Source organism: Squalius cephalus (genome assembly GCF_949319135.1).
Source record: "Squalius cephalus genome assembly, chromosome: 23".
Classification (NCBI taxonomy): domain Eukaryota; kingdom Metazoa; phylum Chordata; class Actinopteri; order Cypriniformes; family Leuciscidae; genus Squalius; species Squalius cephalus.
Window position 1 is genome coordinate 4,689,633 of NC_137144.1, and position 20,764 is coordinate 4,710,396.

The 20,764-nt window shown below is 39.7% G+C and overlaps 1 protein-coding gene across 1 annotated transcript in view; it reads left to right on the forward strand.

The window, feature by feature from the left end:
* Positions 1-2,088: 2,088 nt before the first annotated feature.
* Positions 2,089-20,764, forward strand: part of tdrd12 (tudor domain containing 12) — a 52,287-nt gene continuing 33,611 nt past the window's right edge. Inside the window, exons 1-22 of the mRNA XM_079859260.1 lie at positions 2,089-2,169; positions 4,154-4,200; positions 5,045-5,209; positions 6,147-6,283; positions 7,358-7,477; positions 7,557-7,612; positions 8,440-8,525; positions 8,605-8,845; positions 9,308-9,385; positions 9,673-9,773; positions 9,912-9,997; positions 11,363-11,402; positions 11,510-11,577; positions 11,750-11,830; positions 11,957-12,017; positions 12,105-12,212; positions 12,766-12,951; positions 14,436-14,589; positions 14,680-14,807; positions 17,829-18,020; positions 18,117-18,245; positions 18,954-19,071. Coding sequence (XP_079715386.1) covers positions 4,177-4,200; positions 5,045-5,209; positions 6,147-6,283; positions 7,358-7,477; positions 7,557-7,612; positions 8,440-8,525; positions 8,605-8,845; positions 9,308-9,385; positions 9,673-9,773; positions 9,912-9,997; positions 11,363-11,402; positions 11,510-11,577; positions 11,750-11,830; positions 11,957-12,017; positions 12,105-12,212; positions 12,766-12,951; positions 14,436-14,589; positions 14,680-14,807; positions 17,829-18,020; positions 18,117-18,245; positions 18,954-19,071 — 2,359 coding nt within the window. The 5' untranslated portion in view covers positions 2,089-2,169; positions 4,154-4,176. The remainder of the gene's footprint in view (positions 2,170-4,153; positions 4,201-5,044; positions 5,210-6,146; positions 6,284-7,357; positions 7,478-7,556; positions 7,613-8,439; positions 8,526-8,604; positions 8,846-9,307; positions 9,386-9,672; positions 9,774-9,911; positions 9,998-11,362; positions 11,403-11,509; positions 11,578-11,749; positions 11,831-11,956; positions 12,018-12,104; positions 12,213-12,765; positions 12,952-14,435; positions 14,590-14,679; positions 14,808-17,828; positions 18,021-18,116; positions 18,246-18,953; positions 19,072-20,764) is intronic.

Sequence of the window (20,764 nt, forward strand, 5' to 3'; positions counted from 1 at the left end):
TCACTATCCCAAACGCGACAAAATCGGTAAAACAGGGGATTAATCAGTGTTTTCGCTATACATTATGTGTAGGCTATACACTATACTTAAACGTGTTTTTGCAAAACGGATTTAAATCCTATCTTCAATTCCCGTGCTTGGCGCGCTATAGGCCTATGCATATTTAATGGAGTGCACGTCACCGAAAGTAACCAATATGAGCTGCATTTTATTGATCATCAGCTAAAATTTCTAAATTAAAGACCGCAATAAGAGAGAGCAGTAACAGCCCTGGTAAGATCATTTCGTTTCTTTACTTATAATGATGATGATTGTGTGTTAAGCGTCTGTGACTTACTTTCACTTTGATTTGCGATAGTTTGAACGTTTGCTTGAGTTCAAGCTTCTCGTCTGCGGCGATGCTGTTCCAGTAGCGTCGCCATATTTGGCTATCACATTACATATAGCCTATAACACGCTCTCACACGTTAATTTTTTAGCATTTTTTGGGAGGCGTAAATTTGACATATATGGTTTCAACAACCAGATGCATTTACACTTGTTTGTCCAGTTTCGTCTGGGATGCGTCTCAGACCTCCTCCTGAAGTGGTTTGAGCGCTCGGATTCAAATCTGTCTCGAATGTGTTTCGGAGGGCATTTACACCTGGTCTTTTCACGATCGGATAGCTATCCAATCACAGAAAACGCATGAAGTGGCCAAGTGTAAACAGCCCCTATTTCTAAACTGAGCCGGTGATTTTCTGAACTGAAAAAAATTGACTGTATAAATGTCATATAAAGGCGATGAAGAGACAAAAAAAAATCACCTCGTTTTTTCAAAAACCAAACAATTAGTATTATTATTATTATTTGCACATAGGTTCTTTGCTTTTTTGTTCATAATGATAGACTTTGTATGCTGAGATAAGCAAATGTTTAAAAAAAAACATTCTTTGCTGAAGACATGAAGTTTTGGTGGGTGATTGGCATACTAGTCAAATAACTGTCTGATCATGCATTGCTATAGTGATCAGGCTTTTGTTTACCTTTGGTCATTGTTGTTTATCCATGATTTCAAATAACAATCCCCCAATGGCTTTTTAATGCAAATCATTAGCCCAAATTATGCAAAGTTACTACTTGAGCACTAGTTAAAGCCCAAATTACACAAATAACGAATTGAGTTTAAATCATTTGCTGACTTGGTCCCCCCCAGTTAAAAAATCCTATCTGCGCCCCTGCTCTCTCTCATTAGCATGCGCCCTGTCACAAGCGCAGCTACATCACTCACCGAGCAAATAAAGCCCCGTTCACACTACAAGCGACTTTATCGCTGCATGTCGCCAGTGGCTGGCGATGAGGTCGTTAGTGGGCGTTCTCACTACTGGTTGCCTAGTAATGTTTGTGAGTGACATTCACAGATGTTACTCCGTGTTGTAGACAACAAATCTGTTCTCTTGCCGCTACAAGCTTACATTTTGGAAGGAAAAGTCTAAATATAAATGGAATCAGTACATAAAATGCATAATATTAAAGATGAATGAGAAACAGCGGTGCCCTGTGCTATCGCGGCTATTTAACTGCAGAAAATGGGCAAATACTGGCCTTTCTGAGTTCACGAAACCATTCGGGCTCGGAGTCAGCACGGCGAGTACCACTGTATGTACACAGAGACCTATCATAAATTATTGGACAGTTTCTGACTGCTAAAATAAACTTCTCGTTCATCTTGCCTCGGTCAGACGCTGTACTGAAGAGTGACGGATCACATGTGCTCCACTGACTTCACTCCTATTGGTTGTCGCTCGCGAAAGTCGCTCTTCATTTGCATAAAGTTAAACATTTCTCAACTTTGTCACGTCGCCAGACACGCCCCATCCAGTCGCCAACGGTCGCGACCACACGTGTCGCCGGAAATCGCCCGCTCCCCATTGAAAATGAATGGTATCGTGTCACTTGGTCGCGTGTAGTGTGAACGCAGCTTAAGGCTTTGGCGGGACAAAAACAAATGTCACTGCATGAAAACCCTGTAATTACGTTGCAGTCTATGGAGGGACAGAAAGCTCTCAGATTTAATTAAAAATATCTTAATTTGTGTTCCGAAGATGAACGAAGGTCTTACGGGTTTGGAACGGCCTGAGTGTGCATGAGGCACTGTAGAGAGTCAACTGATAAACCTACTAAAGAGCGGTGAGTGTTTTTCTCTTTGGCTTCTGTTGTTTGAATGACATTAATGACACAGACGGCAGCAGGAAGATTAGGCTGCTGTCACTTTAAGACCGAACGCATAGATCCAACACAGCAGGCCTCCTCAAATCTTGCCCTGGAGGACCAATAGACCTTATTCACAGCAGCGCCATCTTTTATTTCTAACGGGAATGAAAGCGAGGCTTTGAGGGATAGACATGCATCTCTTCAATGACTTAATGTTATTTAATGTGTTTTTGGATTGCTCTGCTGACTAAACACTGCAAAAATATCTTTTCAGAAATTCCAGTAGACAAAAACTCAAGACAACGTGAGCTGTGGAAAATTATAAGTGATCTAAGAGCTTTTTATACAGCGTTTTACAGCAGATGCCATTGGAAACAGGGTAAGTCTATAATCCCTCACAGCCTCACTTCCATCCCTGTCATGGTGCTGCTCTGAATAAGGTCTATGCTAGGTCTATGCTAGTAATAAGGTCTATGGCTGCCCTCGACTAGAGATTTCACTAGTTGACTATTAGTCGTTCATTTAAGTGACACCATAATCTCCAACACCAGAGTCGCGACCAAAGCCGATTCGAAAGGCCGCTGTTCGCCAGCAGCAGCCGCTCTTCTTTGTTTTCAAGTAGCAGGGAATTCACACGAAACCCTCACAACTCTGCCGTCATTGTTAAGCCCGCCCACCGACTCTATACACGATGTGATTGGCCTGACTAGAGTTTGGTTTTTCCAGCTCGAAAGTCAACGGAGAGTTGCTAGACTACCCTGGCTGCAAAATACATTTAGCTGCCGCTAGGGTGCGTCTAGATTTCTAGGCTAACAATAAACGGCTGGTAGGGACTACATGACATTCCTGCCGGGTTAGTGACATCACTTGCTGTGAACGGGCCTTTAACCCGGTGGGTGGTGTAGGGATGGGCATTTTTGGCAATTTCTCATTTTGATCATTGACGGGTCTCAAAAAACAAGTACTCAGGGACTGGGGCGTGTCCCTCATGAAAACGTTACAAAATATTATATGAAAGACTGTTATGAAAATTAATGTTGACAAATAAAAATATGACATGAGTACACCTCTATGAAAACATGAGGGTATGATGAGAAAAAATAACACTGCTAGATTATGATGCATGAAATGCTATGGAAAAAGAAACATCTAAAAGGAATAGCTGAAGAGTAAATGATCTCCAGCAAACTGAAGCCCGTTCTATGAGATTAATAATCAGATATCCTAGATACATAACATAAACGTAACATTACAACTTGCATCTACAGTCAATGGCTTGAATGGATGTGCTCTTCCCTTAACAGCGTTCTGATACACTGGCAACTAAAGCACAGAGAGTTTATACACTGAATGCGTGTTATATTGGCGCTGCACATCTTGCACTCAATTAATTTTTTTTTATATTTCTGTTTTTGAAGTCATAACTAGAAACAACTTTTAAAAAACAGGTTTACTCTTAAAAAATGAAAACAAAATAACACTGCTGCATTATGAATATCATAAATGATTTTGAAAAAAGAAATAGCCCATCTAAAAGGAATATTATTATATTTATTTTTATATTTGTGTTTTCGAAGCCATAACTGGAAAATTAGACTAATTAGGTTTAAAAAATGGCTTTATAAAGGGAAAATTGCACATATTAGGTAAAAATCTATTGAAAGTGAAACATATTGAAAAAATAATAATTTCTGTCACTGCTGTGAACTGACCACCACACAGAGTATGAGGAATATCAACAGCTTTAGGAGTCGGCTGTCCACGACAGTCCTAAACCCGCCAAAGTACCAATAACACACTCAGCAAAATATCATCTAATAATCGTTATCGAGAAAATCCCAGAAAATATCCAGATATAATTTGTCAGTCTTGCACAGCCCTCGCTGTACCTGGATCACACTGATGTCCTGTGGAGGATTCACAATAAACTTTTGTCTTATTCTTTGTCCCTCTTTTGCAGATTTTGCAGTGGAAATCGGAGAAATGTTAGAAATACAGATAATCAAGGTAGAGCTCTACACGACAGCCGGTGTTTCTATCATGCACACATTTACCATCGAGATACTAGTGTAGTTTTGAATTTTTGTATATTTCTATATATTTTTGATTCATTTTAATTTGAGATGGATTTATTTTAGTACATGGTTAAATAAAATAAAAATGAGTTGGACAAGTAGCTGAAATAATATTTTATTTTATTTTTTGTAAAGTTTATTTTTTAATGGGTTTAGTTTTAGTTAATAATAGCCCTGATAGTGACTCTCTTGATGGGGATGTGAAATATGTAGCATTGTTAATTTTTCTAAAAAGGACCTTTGGTGACTCCTTCAAAAACAGTTGACAATAGCTTTATTTCTATTATGTACTTGCACTGTTTTTTTCCGATTAGGTCAAGTTATGTTTTACACAGTTAAAAAAAATAACTAAATTTTAGTTATGAGGACATAACTATATGTGACGAAAGTATTATTGCTTATTTATATTGGCTTATTTATAATAATTTCGTTTTTAGGCACCATGTTTTTTATCACTCTTAATCGGTCTTTATACATAGTCTTTATATTTTTGCAAGGATTGTCCCTTTGCATCACAAAAACATGTTGACCTCGACCCTTTACTCATTAAAGTCATTGCAATAATCAAATGGATTATCTGTAATGGAAACTTTCATGTAATGGAGCTGTGTGTGTGTGTGTGTGTGTGTGTGTGTGTGTGTGTGTGTGTGTGTGTGTGTGTGTGTGTGTGTGTGTGTGTGTGTGTGTGTGTGTGTGTGTGTGTGTGTGTGTGTGTGTGTGTGTGTGTGTGTGTGTGTGTGTGTGTGTGTGTGTGTGTGTGTGTGTGTGTGTCTCAGGTTGAGGACCCAGGATGCCTGTGGGCTCGAGTCCTGAGAGGAGCGGGCGTTCCTCCGGACAGCCCTGAGGAGTACGAGCACCTGAGGGTGAAGATGAACCTCTTCTACCACGAGGTCAACATGGACCTCCAGAAACTGAAGCCTGATGAACTGAAGGAGGGGCTGGTATGTCAGATCAGGAATATGAAGAATAATAGCTTCCTATGAGTCATATTTGGGAGTTTGACTTGTCCTGCGGTGTAACATGCGGCTCTACCAGTCTAAATACTCATTCTTTATTATGGTTTTAGAATGCTAAATATCACACAGAAGAACGTGTGAGAGTTGTAGTGAAAAAACATTAAACAAATCTTCTATTTGAGCTGCTGATTTTCCTCTTAAAAAACAAAAACGTATTACCTACATATGCAAATGTTTTATCAATGTTTTTCTTCTCATTTTCATAATTTAAGCATAAGATTTAAGTTCAGGAGAAACATACAGAAGTCAAGTATGTCTTTTGACTTGTGGTGTCAAAAGTGTTGCTAATTCTTTTATAATTCCTAATGCAAATTTTACTTCATTTTAAGTGAGAGAATACATGAAATATTTGTAAATTTTAATGTTTGTTCTTTAAAAAATTAATTTGTCACACTATTTAAAATGCAGTAGTGAAGAAAAACATGTAAAACCTTTAAGAAAAAAATCATTAAGAAGAGACGTGTTTTGAGAGTGTTTGATGCTTTAGCGTTAAGGTCATTGAGTCCGAAAGGTTTCGCATGTTAAAAAATAAATATGTTGTGTCAATCACGTTTACACGCTGCCTCAGAAACTTTCGTCAGTCATAAAAAGGTTCGGATTGGGTTCGATTTTTTTTTTTTTTTTTTTTTTGGCATTTTCCGCACCCGCATCAAGCCTTTAGAAAGGAGTTTTGACAATTCAGAGCCACCGAATCACGATTATGAAAAAACGCATTCGAAAATCTCGGACTCTGTGTGCAAGGACTTTTACCCTGCGCATGCGATTCTTTATGGCATCATATTACCTTCATAGAGGTCGTATTTATTTTTTAACGTGCGAGAATTTCGGACTCAGCTCTTGTCCCCCCCCCCCTCTGTCTCAGGTGTGTGTGGTGTTCAGTCTGGCTCTGAAGAGCTGGTGTCGTGCCGTGGTCGAGTCCATCATCGAGGGGACGCTGGACTCTCAGGCCTGGTGTTTGTTGGTAGACCATGGAGATCACATCATCGTCAGAGCGGATGAGTATGAAGCCTTTTAAAATGTCTTCAATTGGTTTTATCAAGTGTAAAGGGATAGATTCTTTCAGCATTTACTCGCCCTCATGCCATCAATGTCTTCTGGAGTGAAATGATCGGTGTTTGTCAGAAAAATACTAATATATATTTTACTCTTTAAAGAATAAATCATTGTTTTCGATCTAAAGTCACACGAGCGCCACTCAAACTTTAAAACGCCCTAACGTTTATGTCAAGCTGAACTAGTGTATGTGTCTAGAACAGTTGCCTGGAAGCAATGCTTTATGGTTAAGAGTTTAAAATTAAAATATTGCAGTTTGTTTTTACACACTCCTATCGTTTGGCTTCAGAAAACTTTGATTCGTCCACTGGGGTCGTGTGGATTACCATCGCCATCGCTGCGTTTGGTTTATTATTCATTATTTTCCTAAGAATCTTCGTTTGTGTTTTTCTGAAGAAAGAAAGTGATGTCATGAGGGTGAGTAAATTATGCGAGAATTAACATTTTTGGGTGAACTATCCCTTTAAGCTCATAAATATCTAATGGTATAACAGAAGTCTTAACTATCATTTTAAGAGGTCTTAATTTGGGGACAGAAAAAAATTGCCTAATGTGATTTATATCATTTTAAAAGTCTATGATTTATATGAATGCAAGTGCTGCTGGTTCAAAGTCAAAACACTGGTTTCAGAGCAGTTCAGTCAGCGAATGCCATGCATTTGTGTCAAACGATAGCCGATGAACTACTTTTGATGAATGACAGTGTTTGCCTGATGTTTATATGTAATATGTTGTAAACAGTTATAAGAAAGTAGTGCATATAATTATCTCCTCATCCTTTTGAATGAGCAGCCGGAAAAAGTAAAGCATGGACATTTCAAAATAAAGAGTCCCAGTATGTTTTAGACGTCTTTATAATCAAAAGTATTTTTTTTACACTTTATTTGAACTGTCCTCCTTGCTTCCACTCAGTGTGATGATGTGATGTGTCTCATAACTGTTGGTAAAACACTGTAGAGCTTCACCCAGGACTGGTTTATATCTGCACTGTTGATTTATCCCTGATGATCTTGCTCTCAGTGTGAGAACGCCTCTGGAGAAGTTCCTGCAGCTCCCCTTCAGGGTCCGCCGCTTCAGACTGGCTGGGATTCGCCCCATGACCCTTCAGGTGCCGATCTCTGGAGACCCGGCGGAGCTCGTGTAAGTCCCTCTCTTGAAGAAGTCTCTGAGCTGCTCTCACATGTGTTCTGATGCTCTGTGTTCATCTGTCTGATCTCAGGCCCTCCTCAACGTGGGACAGCTCGGCCACCAAATACCTGCACAATCTATTACAAGGTAAGAGTGTGCTGTGGTTATTCAGCTGTTCCTCTGTTCGCTGTGTGTATAGAGGTCATGCGTGTGATGTCACCGTTGGCCGTGAGTGACTGCGGTCACACACACACTGAGTGGCAGCATTAGTTTTCAGTGTGAATGCTGCGAAAAACACAAAACACATCTAAAATGGGAAAGAGCTTTAGATTGACTGTATAACTAGACTTGAAAGAATATTTTTACAGACTGCCGAAAGCTACAGAGCAGAGAAGCAAATGGATCGATGCGATTCACAGAAACAACTGGATCCAGGCAGAGAAAGCTGGATTTGCAGTCATTTTGTGTCAATATGCTGAATTTAGGGGTAAAATCATTCCATATATATTGTATTGACAACTAAATTAAATATTTACCATCGTACATTCTGCATAATTGGATGTTTTTAAACAAATACTGACAATAAAACTACATAAGTTTTAGGGCTGGACGATATGATGATGTATATAACATTGATGTAAGTGATCACATGGATTTATATAAGTGTTCTCAGGCAAATTTGCGTTATGTATTTCCCGGGCGTGGAAATCAGGCTCATATAAATGTCAGAAACACGATTCCTGCTGCATGTCAATATCCATGATCACTGGATCTGTGGTGAGTTGTAAGGAACACTATATCGAGTCCAACCTTTAGTTTAAACTGATAATGGTTTGTTTTACTGGTGTTTTCTCAGTTTCTCCTGTTAACTCCAGTCACACAGCAGCTCTTCTGCCACTCAGGGTTCTTGCGGGAAACTGACCTCAATGCATTCCCTCTGTTGTGTGGTTTTTAGACGCTCTGTGTGTTTCTAGTGTCGACTCTGGTGGAAGCCGTTCTGTGTGAAACGCATGCCGGCTGCTCTGCCGTTGAACTCTACTTGACTATCAATGATACGAAGGTAAAGTATGTTTATTTATGAGACACACTGAGCAGGATTTCAGACAGCTGCTAAGTGCCAGTCCACTGTCATTGAACAGATCTGTGTGAACCATGAGCTCGTGGCCAAGAAGTTTGCCTGTTTCGTGAGTGAGAAGTCCAGCGTGCCGGACGGGAACCGGAACGGAGATCGAGTTCCTGTCAGCCTGGCGTGGGACATCTACTCCTGTCCTCAGAAGCTCTTAGAGATGAAGGGCTGCTGTCCGGTCAAAGCTTCGCCCGCGCCCGATATCCCCCAGAATCCCCACAGAACCGAGCGGACAGATGAGCCACCACAGACAGGTCAGGTTTCTGAAGAGTCTCTTCCGCTCACCAAAGCTGCATTTATTTGATCAAAAATACAGTAAAAACAGTGAAATATTATCAGACGGTTCTCTATGTGAATATATAATAAAGTGTAATTTATTCCTGTGATCAAAGCTGAATTTTCAGCATCATTACTCCAGTCTTCAGTGTCACATGATCCTTCAGAAATCATTATCATATGATGATTTGATGGACAAGAAACATTTATGATTATTTTCAGTGTTGAAACTGCTTCATATTTTCATATAATTTTTGTTCAGGATCCTTAAATAAAAAGTTAATAAAAAAACAGCATCGATTCGAAATATAAATATTTTGTAACATAAATGTTTTTACTCGATATTGATCAATTTAATGCATCCTTGCTGAATAAAAGTGTGTGATATATATATTTATCCTACGGGGCTGTTGAATGCTTGAATCTGATTGGTTTTTCAGTTATTTCCGAGGTCCTTGCAGACGACAACAGCAAAAGATCCAAAACCCTCAACGACATTAACCAAGAAAATCAATCTAGTAAATATAGTTTTTTTTCTCTATAGTTTTTTTGGCCACAAATTTTCATTTTATTATGTATTTTATTATGGAAAAGCACCTACTCTCTTTCTGCCGCTCAAACACACACTCGCACAGAAACGTGTTGTCAGCGCTGCTCTGACGATCTTATCAGTAAAACAGTTTAACAACTTAAAAGCCTCATGAATTTCTCACTAGCGAGGAAATAACGGCACTGTTAAGCAGATAAACTTACAGTTTCAATAGATTATACGTTTCATATTCATAAATGAATGTTTCTCCTTTAGAAAGCGAGCAGCAGAAACCACAGGTGTCAGAGGAAGAACACACACCTTCTCCGGTTAAACCTCGAGTCCATAGACTGACCCGCAATGCCGGGACCAATACTGTAAGTGTCCCTTTATAACGCTGTGACTAATGCAAGAGAGCGATCGAGCTCGACAGACGGGCACAGGGTTGGGCCTTATAGTGGCTCCAGTGAATGCCTGGATCCCAGTTTAACTGTGACTTCTGTGGTTTGATGCAGATCGGCAGAGGATGGCGGATCAGAGTCGAGGCCACGGACATCATCACAGATGAAACCTGTGCGCAGACCAGCATGAACAAGGCCCAGTAAGACACTCGTCTGAGTCTGGTTCCTCCTTAAGAGCTCATAACTTGTATAATTGAGTTCTGGATTGTATGTTTGAGTTTAGATTGACACCCGACTTGCCTCTAAATAGATCTGATTTTATGAAGGTGATAATACAAAGTAATTTAGGTAACAAGACAACATTGTTACCCAACAATTAGGGGTGCTCTGATTGATCGGCTACCGATCGCTATCGGCCAATAATGGCTTTAGGAAGATTGACCGGCGGTCTCTATAATGGCCGATCTCATGCTGACGACGCATAAAGACTAATACTGATAATGACTATAATAATGCTGAAGGTGAGGGTCTTTATTAATAACTCACACCAAAGTCATTTGAAAACTTTCTGTGAAATGTAATTTCACAAACAATTATGTCACTTGCACAATCAAGGCAGTGTCACATCATCACTAAAGTTTATAATTTGCTTTTCTTTCTAAGTCTTGCTAGTGTTTAAACCTCTCAGCACTCGCGGTCGCACACACATGGCCGCCGCACAAACAGCTCGCCAGCCCAGTACACAATTGCGCTTAAATGGTCAAATACACACAAAGGTATGTACAAAATTACTGTCTTGACTAGAATGCGCGTGTAAACGCAGTCGGTTTTGTCTTAAGTGAATGTAATCGGCTGATATAGTTTAGTAACAGCTCTTAAAGTGACAGCATCAGATAATAATGATTTTTACAAATATTTTTTTGTTTAATTCAAATGAATGACACTCGCTGCTCTTGAATGACTAACTTTTGTAACCTGAATTGTAAGGATTAATCTGTATTTAATTTATTCAGGGAAGACCATCCAGCATTATTTTACATTTGATTCCTTATTAAATTTCTTTAGTATTTCTTACAATACTCAATACTACTGTTAGGCCTAGCTGAAAAAAAAAATGTTTTATTTGTATCTTTATTTTATTTATTTGTGCAACTGCTTGTAAATTGTTTATTTGTTCTTCTTTTATTACTGACCGTTTACTTGTCTTTTGTGAATTCAGCACATAGTTTGAAATCAGGTTTTTTCTGTGTGTACGCTATTGTGCAACAATTGCCCCATTGTAAAAAACAAAAATTCACTGCATGATCAAACATCCAGGTGAGATAATTATATATTTGAAAATTGTGTAAGTCACCATCCCATTTTCAAAAATGAAATTCAGGCCCTGAATAAATGTCTGTAAAATTCTGATTGGAGAATTATCCCTATAAATAATTCTACATGATAAAAAGGCTTCAAATAGACTGGTATCGGTGATCGTATCGGCAGATACTGCTTCTTGTGAATTAGTTTAGTAAATGATAATATAACGTTTAGAAATTTAATAAATTGTTTTTCTTTCACAGGTACATGAAGTTTAAAGTACATTCAAAGCAGATTCCTGAAGTAAGCTCTCAAAATTCTTAAATAAGTTTAGTTGTATCTGCAGAAATGGTTAGTAAACGAGCAGATAAATGAGTGGCTGTAAAATGAAGCACTTTTAATGTTTTCAGTCTGTTGAAGAGAAGCGGCACAGTCCTGATCAGACTGAAGAGAACGGCATCATGGCTCCAGCATCATGGTGAGACCGAACACACTCTTCCCTTCAGGTCGTCACACTGTTTTCAACACGAGCACGTCTGATGCCGTCAAGTGAATCTGAAACCAGCCTGATTATGCAGCGCTTACTTGAGACCAATCAGTCATTCAGTTAGTCAATGTAGTTTTACGTGTGTGTGTGTGTGTCTTCATAGTGCCAGTGGCTCCTCAGAGGAGCAGAAAGTGGCATCTCTCTCACAAGAGCCCAATCTTGATGATCAGCTGGCCGCATCAAGGTAGGCTTTACATTACTGTCCTTACTAAACAAACAAACATGTCAGACATTTTCTCTTAATCTAGTTTATCTGACCTATTTCGTAAAGAAATGTTTCCCCTATTTGTGTGTACCCTATTTTGGACAGACTCATGCAGTTTCTGAACCCTGATCCACTCAATCCAGACCAAGAGTCTCTTGATGCCAAAGTAAGAGCCTCACTGTTAGTTTTCTGTGTTTCCTCATGATGGTGTGTGTTGTGTTGTGTCGTCTACCCTGACTGTGCTGTTTCGCAGGCTGCGCGCTGTGATCCGGGTCACCTGGGGGTTTTAGTGCACTCCGCCCTGCGTGTCGAACCCTGCAGAAACCTGGCTCGCGCTCCCATCAGCGAGCAGTTCAGAAAGGTCAATCAGCAGGCCTTAAAAATGTCATATTGGAATATCCATTGCATTATTTTGCGTTATTTGACACTTTTCTACTGTAAAGTGCTATGGCCATGTGCCCAACTTAATTACCTTTCTTCTGCTTGCTTCTGAGGTATTATTTGTGACTTAACATTTGTGTAAGAGGATATGGGATTATACTTTAATTAGTGCTGGCCAACGATTTATCGCATCCAAAATTAAAGTTTGTTTACATAATATATGTGTGTGTGCTGTGTGTAATTATTTTGTATATATAAATACACAAACATGCATCTATACATTTAAGAATTTATTTTTATGTAAAAATATTTAAACAATATAAATTAGTATAAATGTATATACCTGCAAATATTTCTTAAATATATACATGCATTTGTGTGTGTGTGTGTATATAAAATAATTATACACAGTACACACACATATATTATGTAAACAGAAACTTTTATTTTGGATGTGATTAATCGTTGCCCATCACTAATTTTAATATAAGATGATTTTACCTGTTATTTCTGCTCATGTTTTGATGTTTCAGTTCCTGCTGTGGAGGAAGTATAGTGGGCCGAGTGTAGCGGAGAGCTACTGTTGGCCCGCGGTGGCTCGGGGTTTCGACACGGTGCTGGTGTCGCACAACGGGGACAATCCTCTGTCCTACATTCCTCCTCTGCTGATGCTGTTACAGACGGTCTCTGTCGTCTCCAGTCTCGCTGCTCGCACTGGGGTGAGATTCCTAAACATATCCTAAATGTTTCCAAGAATTTGTAAATTCAGAGAAATTCACAATTTTAAATAGTGTCCATCCCTTGCATGTAAACAGGTGAGCAAATGTACATAAAACAAATCAATGTTATATAGCTCAACATGATGAAATGTTAGAATATGATCAGTATGTTATTCTAATGTTGATCTAGCTCACTGCTAGTCTCATACAGACAAAATAACACAGTCATGTTAAAAACATCAATGTTTTCACCCATCCATAAACATTATTAGATCCATCAGCATGACAGCAAGTTCCATGATTCCGCTTATCACTGCGTCATTAATCTACGCATTTGTTTTTGTAAGAGATTTGCGACCCCTAGCGGCAATTTTTTTTTACATATTGTTGCTTTAAACCATCAAAGTTAAAGGGTTAGTTCACCCAAAAATGAAAATTCTGTCAGTAATTACTCACCCTCATGTTGTTCCAACCCCGTAAGACTTTCATTCATCTTCAGAACACAAATTAAGATATTTTTGATGAAATCTGAGAGCTGTCTCACTTCTCCATAGGCTTCTAAGGGATTGAAACTTGCCGGCCCAGAATAGATAGTAAAAACATCGTTAAAATAGTCAAAGTGACTACAGTGGCGCAACCATGTGTTTATCAAGCGACGAGAATACTTTTTATGCGCAAAAAACAAACAAAACTAACGACTTTATTCCACTATTCATTATCTTCTCCGTGGGCCTGAGTGAGTTCACGTAGTATAACTGCGCAGCGCGTCTATGTAATCGCGTCTATGTCTATGTTTTTGTATGTAATTGTTACCGTTCTGTGCCCATCATCCGTTATCTCCACCACTTAATCAAACCACTCTTCTTTAAAACATGATGATGTGATTTTATTTCACGTCTTTGCGTTCCTAGTTGCCTCTCCTAATGAGTTATTTGGTCCGCAAACGTATTTTTACCGCGACTGATTTGGCTCACTGCCGCTCACACGCGCTCACATCATTCTCTTTCTATGAAACCTGTAAACTGCATTCACCAGTTTTCACTCTATAGCGATACCAACTCTATAGATGTTGACCAGAGCACTGCAATTATTTCTCACCTAAACTATAATCAAATGGATTTCCCCACGCATTTCGCGTCTGTCCTCTGCGCGGCATTTTATTCTTTCTGCGCTGCCGCGGCATCAGAAGTGCATGTCCATAGGAACCAATCACGCGCACGCACAGCTTAGCGGGAACATTGCTTACGGGTTGACTGGTTCCTGTGGTGCAGCTCCATCTCTGGGCTCAGTGATCGCCAGACAGTTTTTTCAAATATGTCCTTGCAGTGGGTTTACGGTATTATCCAAATCCAAAAACCAAATGGCCAAGAACAGAAATGTGATTTTCATTTCAGAGCACACAGTTCTAAACTCTTTTCCTCTAATCCTCTTGTCATGATCTGATCCCAGTTGTGCCGCTACACCTTGTCTGTGTTTGTCTGCAGCCTGTGGCGGTGATTCTGTGTCCGGGCTGGGAGAAAGTTCAGACGGTGCTGGAGCTCCTGGAGGACAGCAGAGCCACTCAAAGTCTCCATCCCACCAGTGTTCTGCTGGGCCTGGACCAGGACGAGCCCAAGAAGTTCAAGATCCAGAGGAACTGTGAGTGTCCGTCTGAAGCACACGAGATGTTGAGTGTGGGGAGTCTGGATCAAAACCCAAAGCTGAGATGTTGTTGCGGTGCCATTACAGGTCAGCTGCTGGTGACGACCCCGTTCTCCATGATGAGACTTCTGGAAGCTCAGTGCTTTCTGTTCCTGAGGCTGTGTCACCTGGTGCTGGACGAGGCCGATGTCCTTTATTCACAAGCTCCTGAGCAGGTGACGCCAAAGAGGAGGAGTGCACAGTTTGTGCCCTTTCAGACCAAATTTATCCCACTTTAAATTAGGGATGAGTCACGATTTTCGAATATTCGATTAGTTGATTTTTTTAATAGAATATCGAATAGGTTGTGCGATTATTCTCTTCCCCATGTTTTCGGTTCTGATGCGGTGGTGACACGTTCATGTAACTAGAGGGTGGCGGTGCCAATGACGCATGTAAAAGCTGTCAAATAAGCTCTCAAACAACAGAAGAAGAACACATTGTCTCACACCAGAGCATGTGAGCGGAGTGGTGATATTTCCTCCAGAGTGGAGAGCGCATTTCTGAAGATTACGCTCCGCTCGCTCAGTCCACTCAGCGACCTTTGTGACGTGCTGGTTCGAAAATGTGGGAAATAAGTAGGGCTGCCCGTGCACGACTTAAGTTTTTTTCTAGTCAACTTGTAGTTGAGACATTAATCTAATATTTATGGGAGAGAATACTAAACCATAATGAGTGTCAAGTGTCTCGTCTAACTGTGCGCTTTCCCACACTTGAAGACAGGTTGTCACTATTTGAAGATGTAAACTGGATTCCACTCAATGATTAGGCCTTATTATTTCCATCCATTTATTTATTGTAGCATTAAGCTATGTAGGTGAAAAACCTTTAAAGAAATAAACATACATACCGTGTAAATCACCAGCAAACCAATTAAAATGCATAAATTGGCAGGTTTAACATGACTTAAGTTTAACTTTGGCACAAAACTACATCAAATACATCAGTACCTTAAGTTAATGAACCATTTAAAACATGAATATTTCACCAAGCCTAAAATATATTGCACATAGGTCTGAGTTGGTAAATGTTACACAGGCAGTTAAAGCTGGTTGGTATTACACAGCCCAATAACAAATAGTAACAAAATAGACATATTTTAACACACTACACAAATAAACACCTTGTGAATTGAAGATACGCTACTCAAACCAATGGCGCGATTTACAGAGTGTCATTGAATGCTACATTCACACTCTGGTAGCAGTAACTAGCAAGCATGACAAAGTACAGCGTTTCTTAACCCACAGAGCTTCAGAGATTACCGGCTGTCACTTCAGAGTTCTTTGGTGATTACCCGATCATGCACAGTGATTAAAACAGACATCAAGCTCTAATACTCGAACCGCATAATATTTCTTTGAGCCAGCACTGCTGTCTGCCGTAGTGTCAGCTCCCGGTGCGCACAAACAATAGCAACGGTGCGTTGCCTTATCTGACCTTAACAATGAGCGTTTTCGTAATATATTGCCTATTCCGCATCTCGTGATTATCTCATGATTATGCATGAGACATTTCAATGGTTTATTAATAAACTAGTGTTTTCTGTGTCAGTGTCGGCTGCAAAGATAAAGTTGACGATGCTGACACGCCAGTGAAAACTGGTGAATGCACACTTCATATGAATTACCCTAATAAGCAGAGAGTAGCCCATTTCTTTTAGTTTTGAATTGTTTTGTTTTAAGATTAGACATTTCAAGCTTTCTATTGATATATTTCTCATGTTTGTGAGGCGAGTAGCTTATATTCATTTATGAGACGAGCTCCGGTTCACACGCCAGCGCCTCCATGTCCTGATTATATTGTTTGCTATATTTGCTTCATATTTATTAAATCCAGGCAATTGATTGATGAAACATTAATTAAAATTAAGATACAATTTATACAAAACGAAATTCACTTTAAAGAAAGGCTTTCTACAAAACAAAACTTAATGAAGTGGTCAAAATCATGTCTGACCCACTCCATATGTTTCCCGATATATTGGGCATCTTATGATCCTATCTTGCTCATCTCATGCGGTTCCCTTTTCATATAATCAACAGATTAAATAAAAAAATAACATTATAAATCTGAAACGTATATATTTAAGTTCAAGTTATATTTAAGCGTCACACCGCTTCGCTCACATGCACTGGTGTGTAGCCTATACATGCGTGTGTATGTATCTAATAAAACCCAGCAATCTTCGAATATTATTTTTGCTTGAAATGGCCATCCCTACTTTAAATTGGGCATCTTGAACAACTATGTATATGTGACTATGTATGCGTGTTGAAACTGGCGGTTATGTTAAGGGGTGGAACATTTCCCAAACACACTCGAAGCGCTCGACTAATCACAACACACTGCTCCATCGGAGCACAGTGTACTTTACAGAAGGAGAGGCTTCATAGAGACAGCAACTAAACAGAGTGTTACTGACAGACTGGGAAGAGAGGAGCTGCAATAATTGCCAATTTCCACTGATGGGCCAAAACCGGGCGCGCTAGTGCGTGCCAGGGCCAGTCGCGTTTCCACTGTCACTTCAGGGGCTTGATCGGGCTCTTCTGTTTTTTTTTTGTTTTGTTTTTTCCTGCCGAATACCTTGGTCTAAGGCGAGCCAGCTCGTGCTTGAGGAGTGGTTACGAACAGAGGAGGAGTTTACGTTCGCACAGCGCAGATTCTGGGACTGAACACGGCAATGTTACTAGGTCCCCAACCCGGCATCGATGCCGGCATCAATCCCGGGTCGTTTTTGCGTTCACACAGAAGGCGTTCTGGCAATTTCCCAGGATCATCGCGCTGTGTGAAAGGGGCTAAAAAGATTTTATCATTTTATCATTGATTTCTTGGCGTTACACTACCAGTGATTTAATTTGTTGGTGAAATGATGTGACGTTGTTCCAGAGAGGCGTGTTACGGGTGTGTTTTAGTGAAGCGCTGTAGAGCTTCTGGCCTGACGGTGGAAATGCAGCAAGTTTTGGGCTCGGTGCTCCAGGTCCGAGGCTATTAGCCCCGCCCGCCCGTTTAAAGCCCAGATCACACTGGCCCGGCAGTGGAAACAAGGCTAATGGAGAATATGGGAAAAATAATCAACTTTCAAGCAGGAAAACCTCTTCTTGTAGAGCCCAAAAACAACATCAAGACTTTGTGAAAGGGTCCTCTCTTATATAAAAAGGGACCCTCAGATTTGTTTTGAACGTGTCTCTGTGTAGATGTCGGTGATCCTGAAGCACTTCCAGAAGGTGGTGTCCGGAGAGGAGCGGTCCTCGTGTCCCAGGCAGATCATCGCGGTGGGCGGCCGCTGGAGCGACGGGATCCAGGCTCTGGTGCGAGAACACATGATCTACCCCTCCGTCATCATCACAGTGATGGAGGAGGCCGCGCTGTACGGCAGGGTTCATCAGGTCAGTCCTCGAGCGCTGTTGTTTCTGTCCTGTCCTCTCGAGTGCTGATGTTTCTGTCCTGTCCTCTAAGCTCTGACTTGTGTGTCTGTGTCTCAGAGGGTTCAGCTGTGTCTGGACTGCGACAAGATCTCCGTTCTGCTTGGATCTCTGGACTTCCACCCGCCTAAACCCCAGAAAACTCTCATCATTACCAACTCGGCCGAGGAGACAGAGCATGTGTATAAGGTAGAGGATTACACCAATCACAGTGAAGGATGAGTAACAATCCACCAATCAGATTTCTGATATCACAAACATTTTGCTTTCATCCTCAACATTGCAGAAGGATTTCATGAGCGTATGTCCATGTTTCAGGGTTCGTACAAGGTGCTTGATTGAAGTACTTGAATTTGACTTTTTTAAATTTAACTCCTGGAAAACCCTTGAAAACAGCCATTTTTAAGAATAGGTACTTGAAAAGTGCTTGACTTATTTAAATACAATATGAAATTAAATTTTTTGGGTAAAACACAAATACAATCTTTTCACATAAAAATTAACACTGCAGCCCGTCTGATAACCCCCCCATTAGACCCTTTTTTCGATAAGTACGCCAACATTATAATATAACATATTATTTATTGAACAATAATAGCCATTATAAACTTTGTATTTAATATATATATTCTATCTATACTTCTATCTGTAATTTGAGTTAAAAAAAAATCATTAAATCTTAAATTACTAAAGATATTATTTGCTACATGCAATCTCTGATAGTAGTCCTTGAAAACCAAACAAAGTAGTGCTTGAAAAGTCCTTAAGTCCTGGTATTTGTTTTTACAGTATCTGTACGGACCCTGTTTGCGTGTTGTCATTATGGCAATGTATTGAACCACTAATGTAATGCTGATTGGCTCCTGCATCTGATGGGTTTTACCATCTGTCGTTCAGGCTGTGGTCAACACTGCCGTATTCACACTGAAAGCTCATGAAGATGTGACGGACCAGTTTGACTTCGTCATTGATCAGTGGAGGAAAGACATCGGCCATGGAACGCAGGTCATTCTGGGTAAGTGCTTGCTATTTGACATTTCAGCTTTTAAACTAAATGCCTCAAGATGTTTTTCCTTCAGATCCAGGACTTTTCTCTGTGTGTTTTTCCAGCTACAGAGCAGACATTCTCTGTTATTTTTAAGCTATTGCTGCTGTTTGATGCTGCCTATTGTTGTTTGTTTTAAGTGTTTTTTGTTTAGTTCTTTAACTGAGATGAATTTAATAAACATAATTTCGTTGTACTATATGTATAATGACAAAGGTCAAGTTAAGTTCTTACATTCTGTTGTAGTGGTCGACCGATATATCGCCGAGGCCGATATATCGGCCGATATTTTGAATTTTTTAGATATCGGCATCGGCCGATAAATCTTTCCGTTTGGCCGATATATTTCAAAACAGTTTGTGACTGCATTAGCGCTTTTTTCCACTGACGCGAACAGAGAGCGTGAATGAACTGAATACAATCGCTCTGCTCCGCCCAGCACCGTAAAACAAGCCACTCAGAAGTGAAGCAGACATCTGACAGACACAGTAAATGACCATTCGCATTCGCTTTCTAACCTGACGCTACATTGTGTTACACACAAAAACACTCCGGCGTGCAGCAGAGTCTATTCAAACAGTACCGTGATATGTCAGATCCGCAACCCAGCGGTAGCTCCAGTGGGGGTCAGAGATGTGATATAAACGAATTCAAACAAAACGGAAAACATTTTACCTCACAAACAAACAAAAATCCTGTGACTGGCTGTTCCTCAGATACGCGCGTTGTTCTCAGGTTACATTTAAACTAGACGCTGTTTTCCAACGGACTCGCGTGCACGGAAAATCTGGGTCGCGTCACTCGCGTGCATTACAGATCAGTTGGTCGCGTGAGGTGGATGAGAGGAGGACACTATACAATAATATTACGTTTAAAAATAAATCCTTGAAAATGTTATGCACTACAGTATCTACTGTATTTATTTATCCATGATTGGAGTAATATCGTGTGTAGTATACATTTTCATATGTTCATGTATGTCATGCAAATACATGTGACGGCTTGCAACGTTTTAAAGAAACAAACAAGCAAAACTAACACATAAATCATTATTATTTAAATATACTTGAAGTAAAACAACCTGTTTAAAGTAAATAGTGTAAATAAACTATGTGAGATTTATATTTAACTATGTATTGTACATAAAATGTATGTAATTTCACATACTATTTTGTCATTAATTTATGAATATTGTTTCGATTGGTTCATTAATGATAAATGTTATTTGTAACCTGCAGTAAGCAGCAGTAATTATTTATGTGACTGAAAAAATGACTGTAAATATTAAAGCAGACAAGTAGCTGCACTAAAACTTTATTTATTGAAGTGTTACCTTACCTTTTTGTTTACATTTTAATTTCTTAGTAAATATTTTTTATTGCTAAAAGAATTTTGCATAAATAGTATGTACAATAAATGTTCATTTAGTTTCACCAATATTCTTTATGTCTCTCATTTACTGTATTCACATGTATTGTATCGGCCTCATATCGGCCAGATTGCTTTCTCAATATCGGCATCGGCATCGGCCATTAAAAATCCCATATCGGTCGACCACTATTCTGTTGGATAGCCAAGAAGGTCTTCTTTATGTAAATGAAACGTTCCTTCTAACCTCTGACATCCTTTACCTGCTATTAGTCAATAATTAGTCTTACCATAA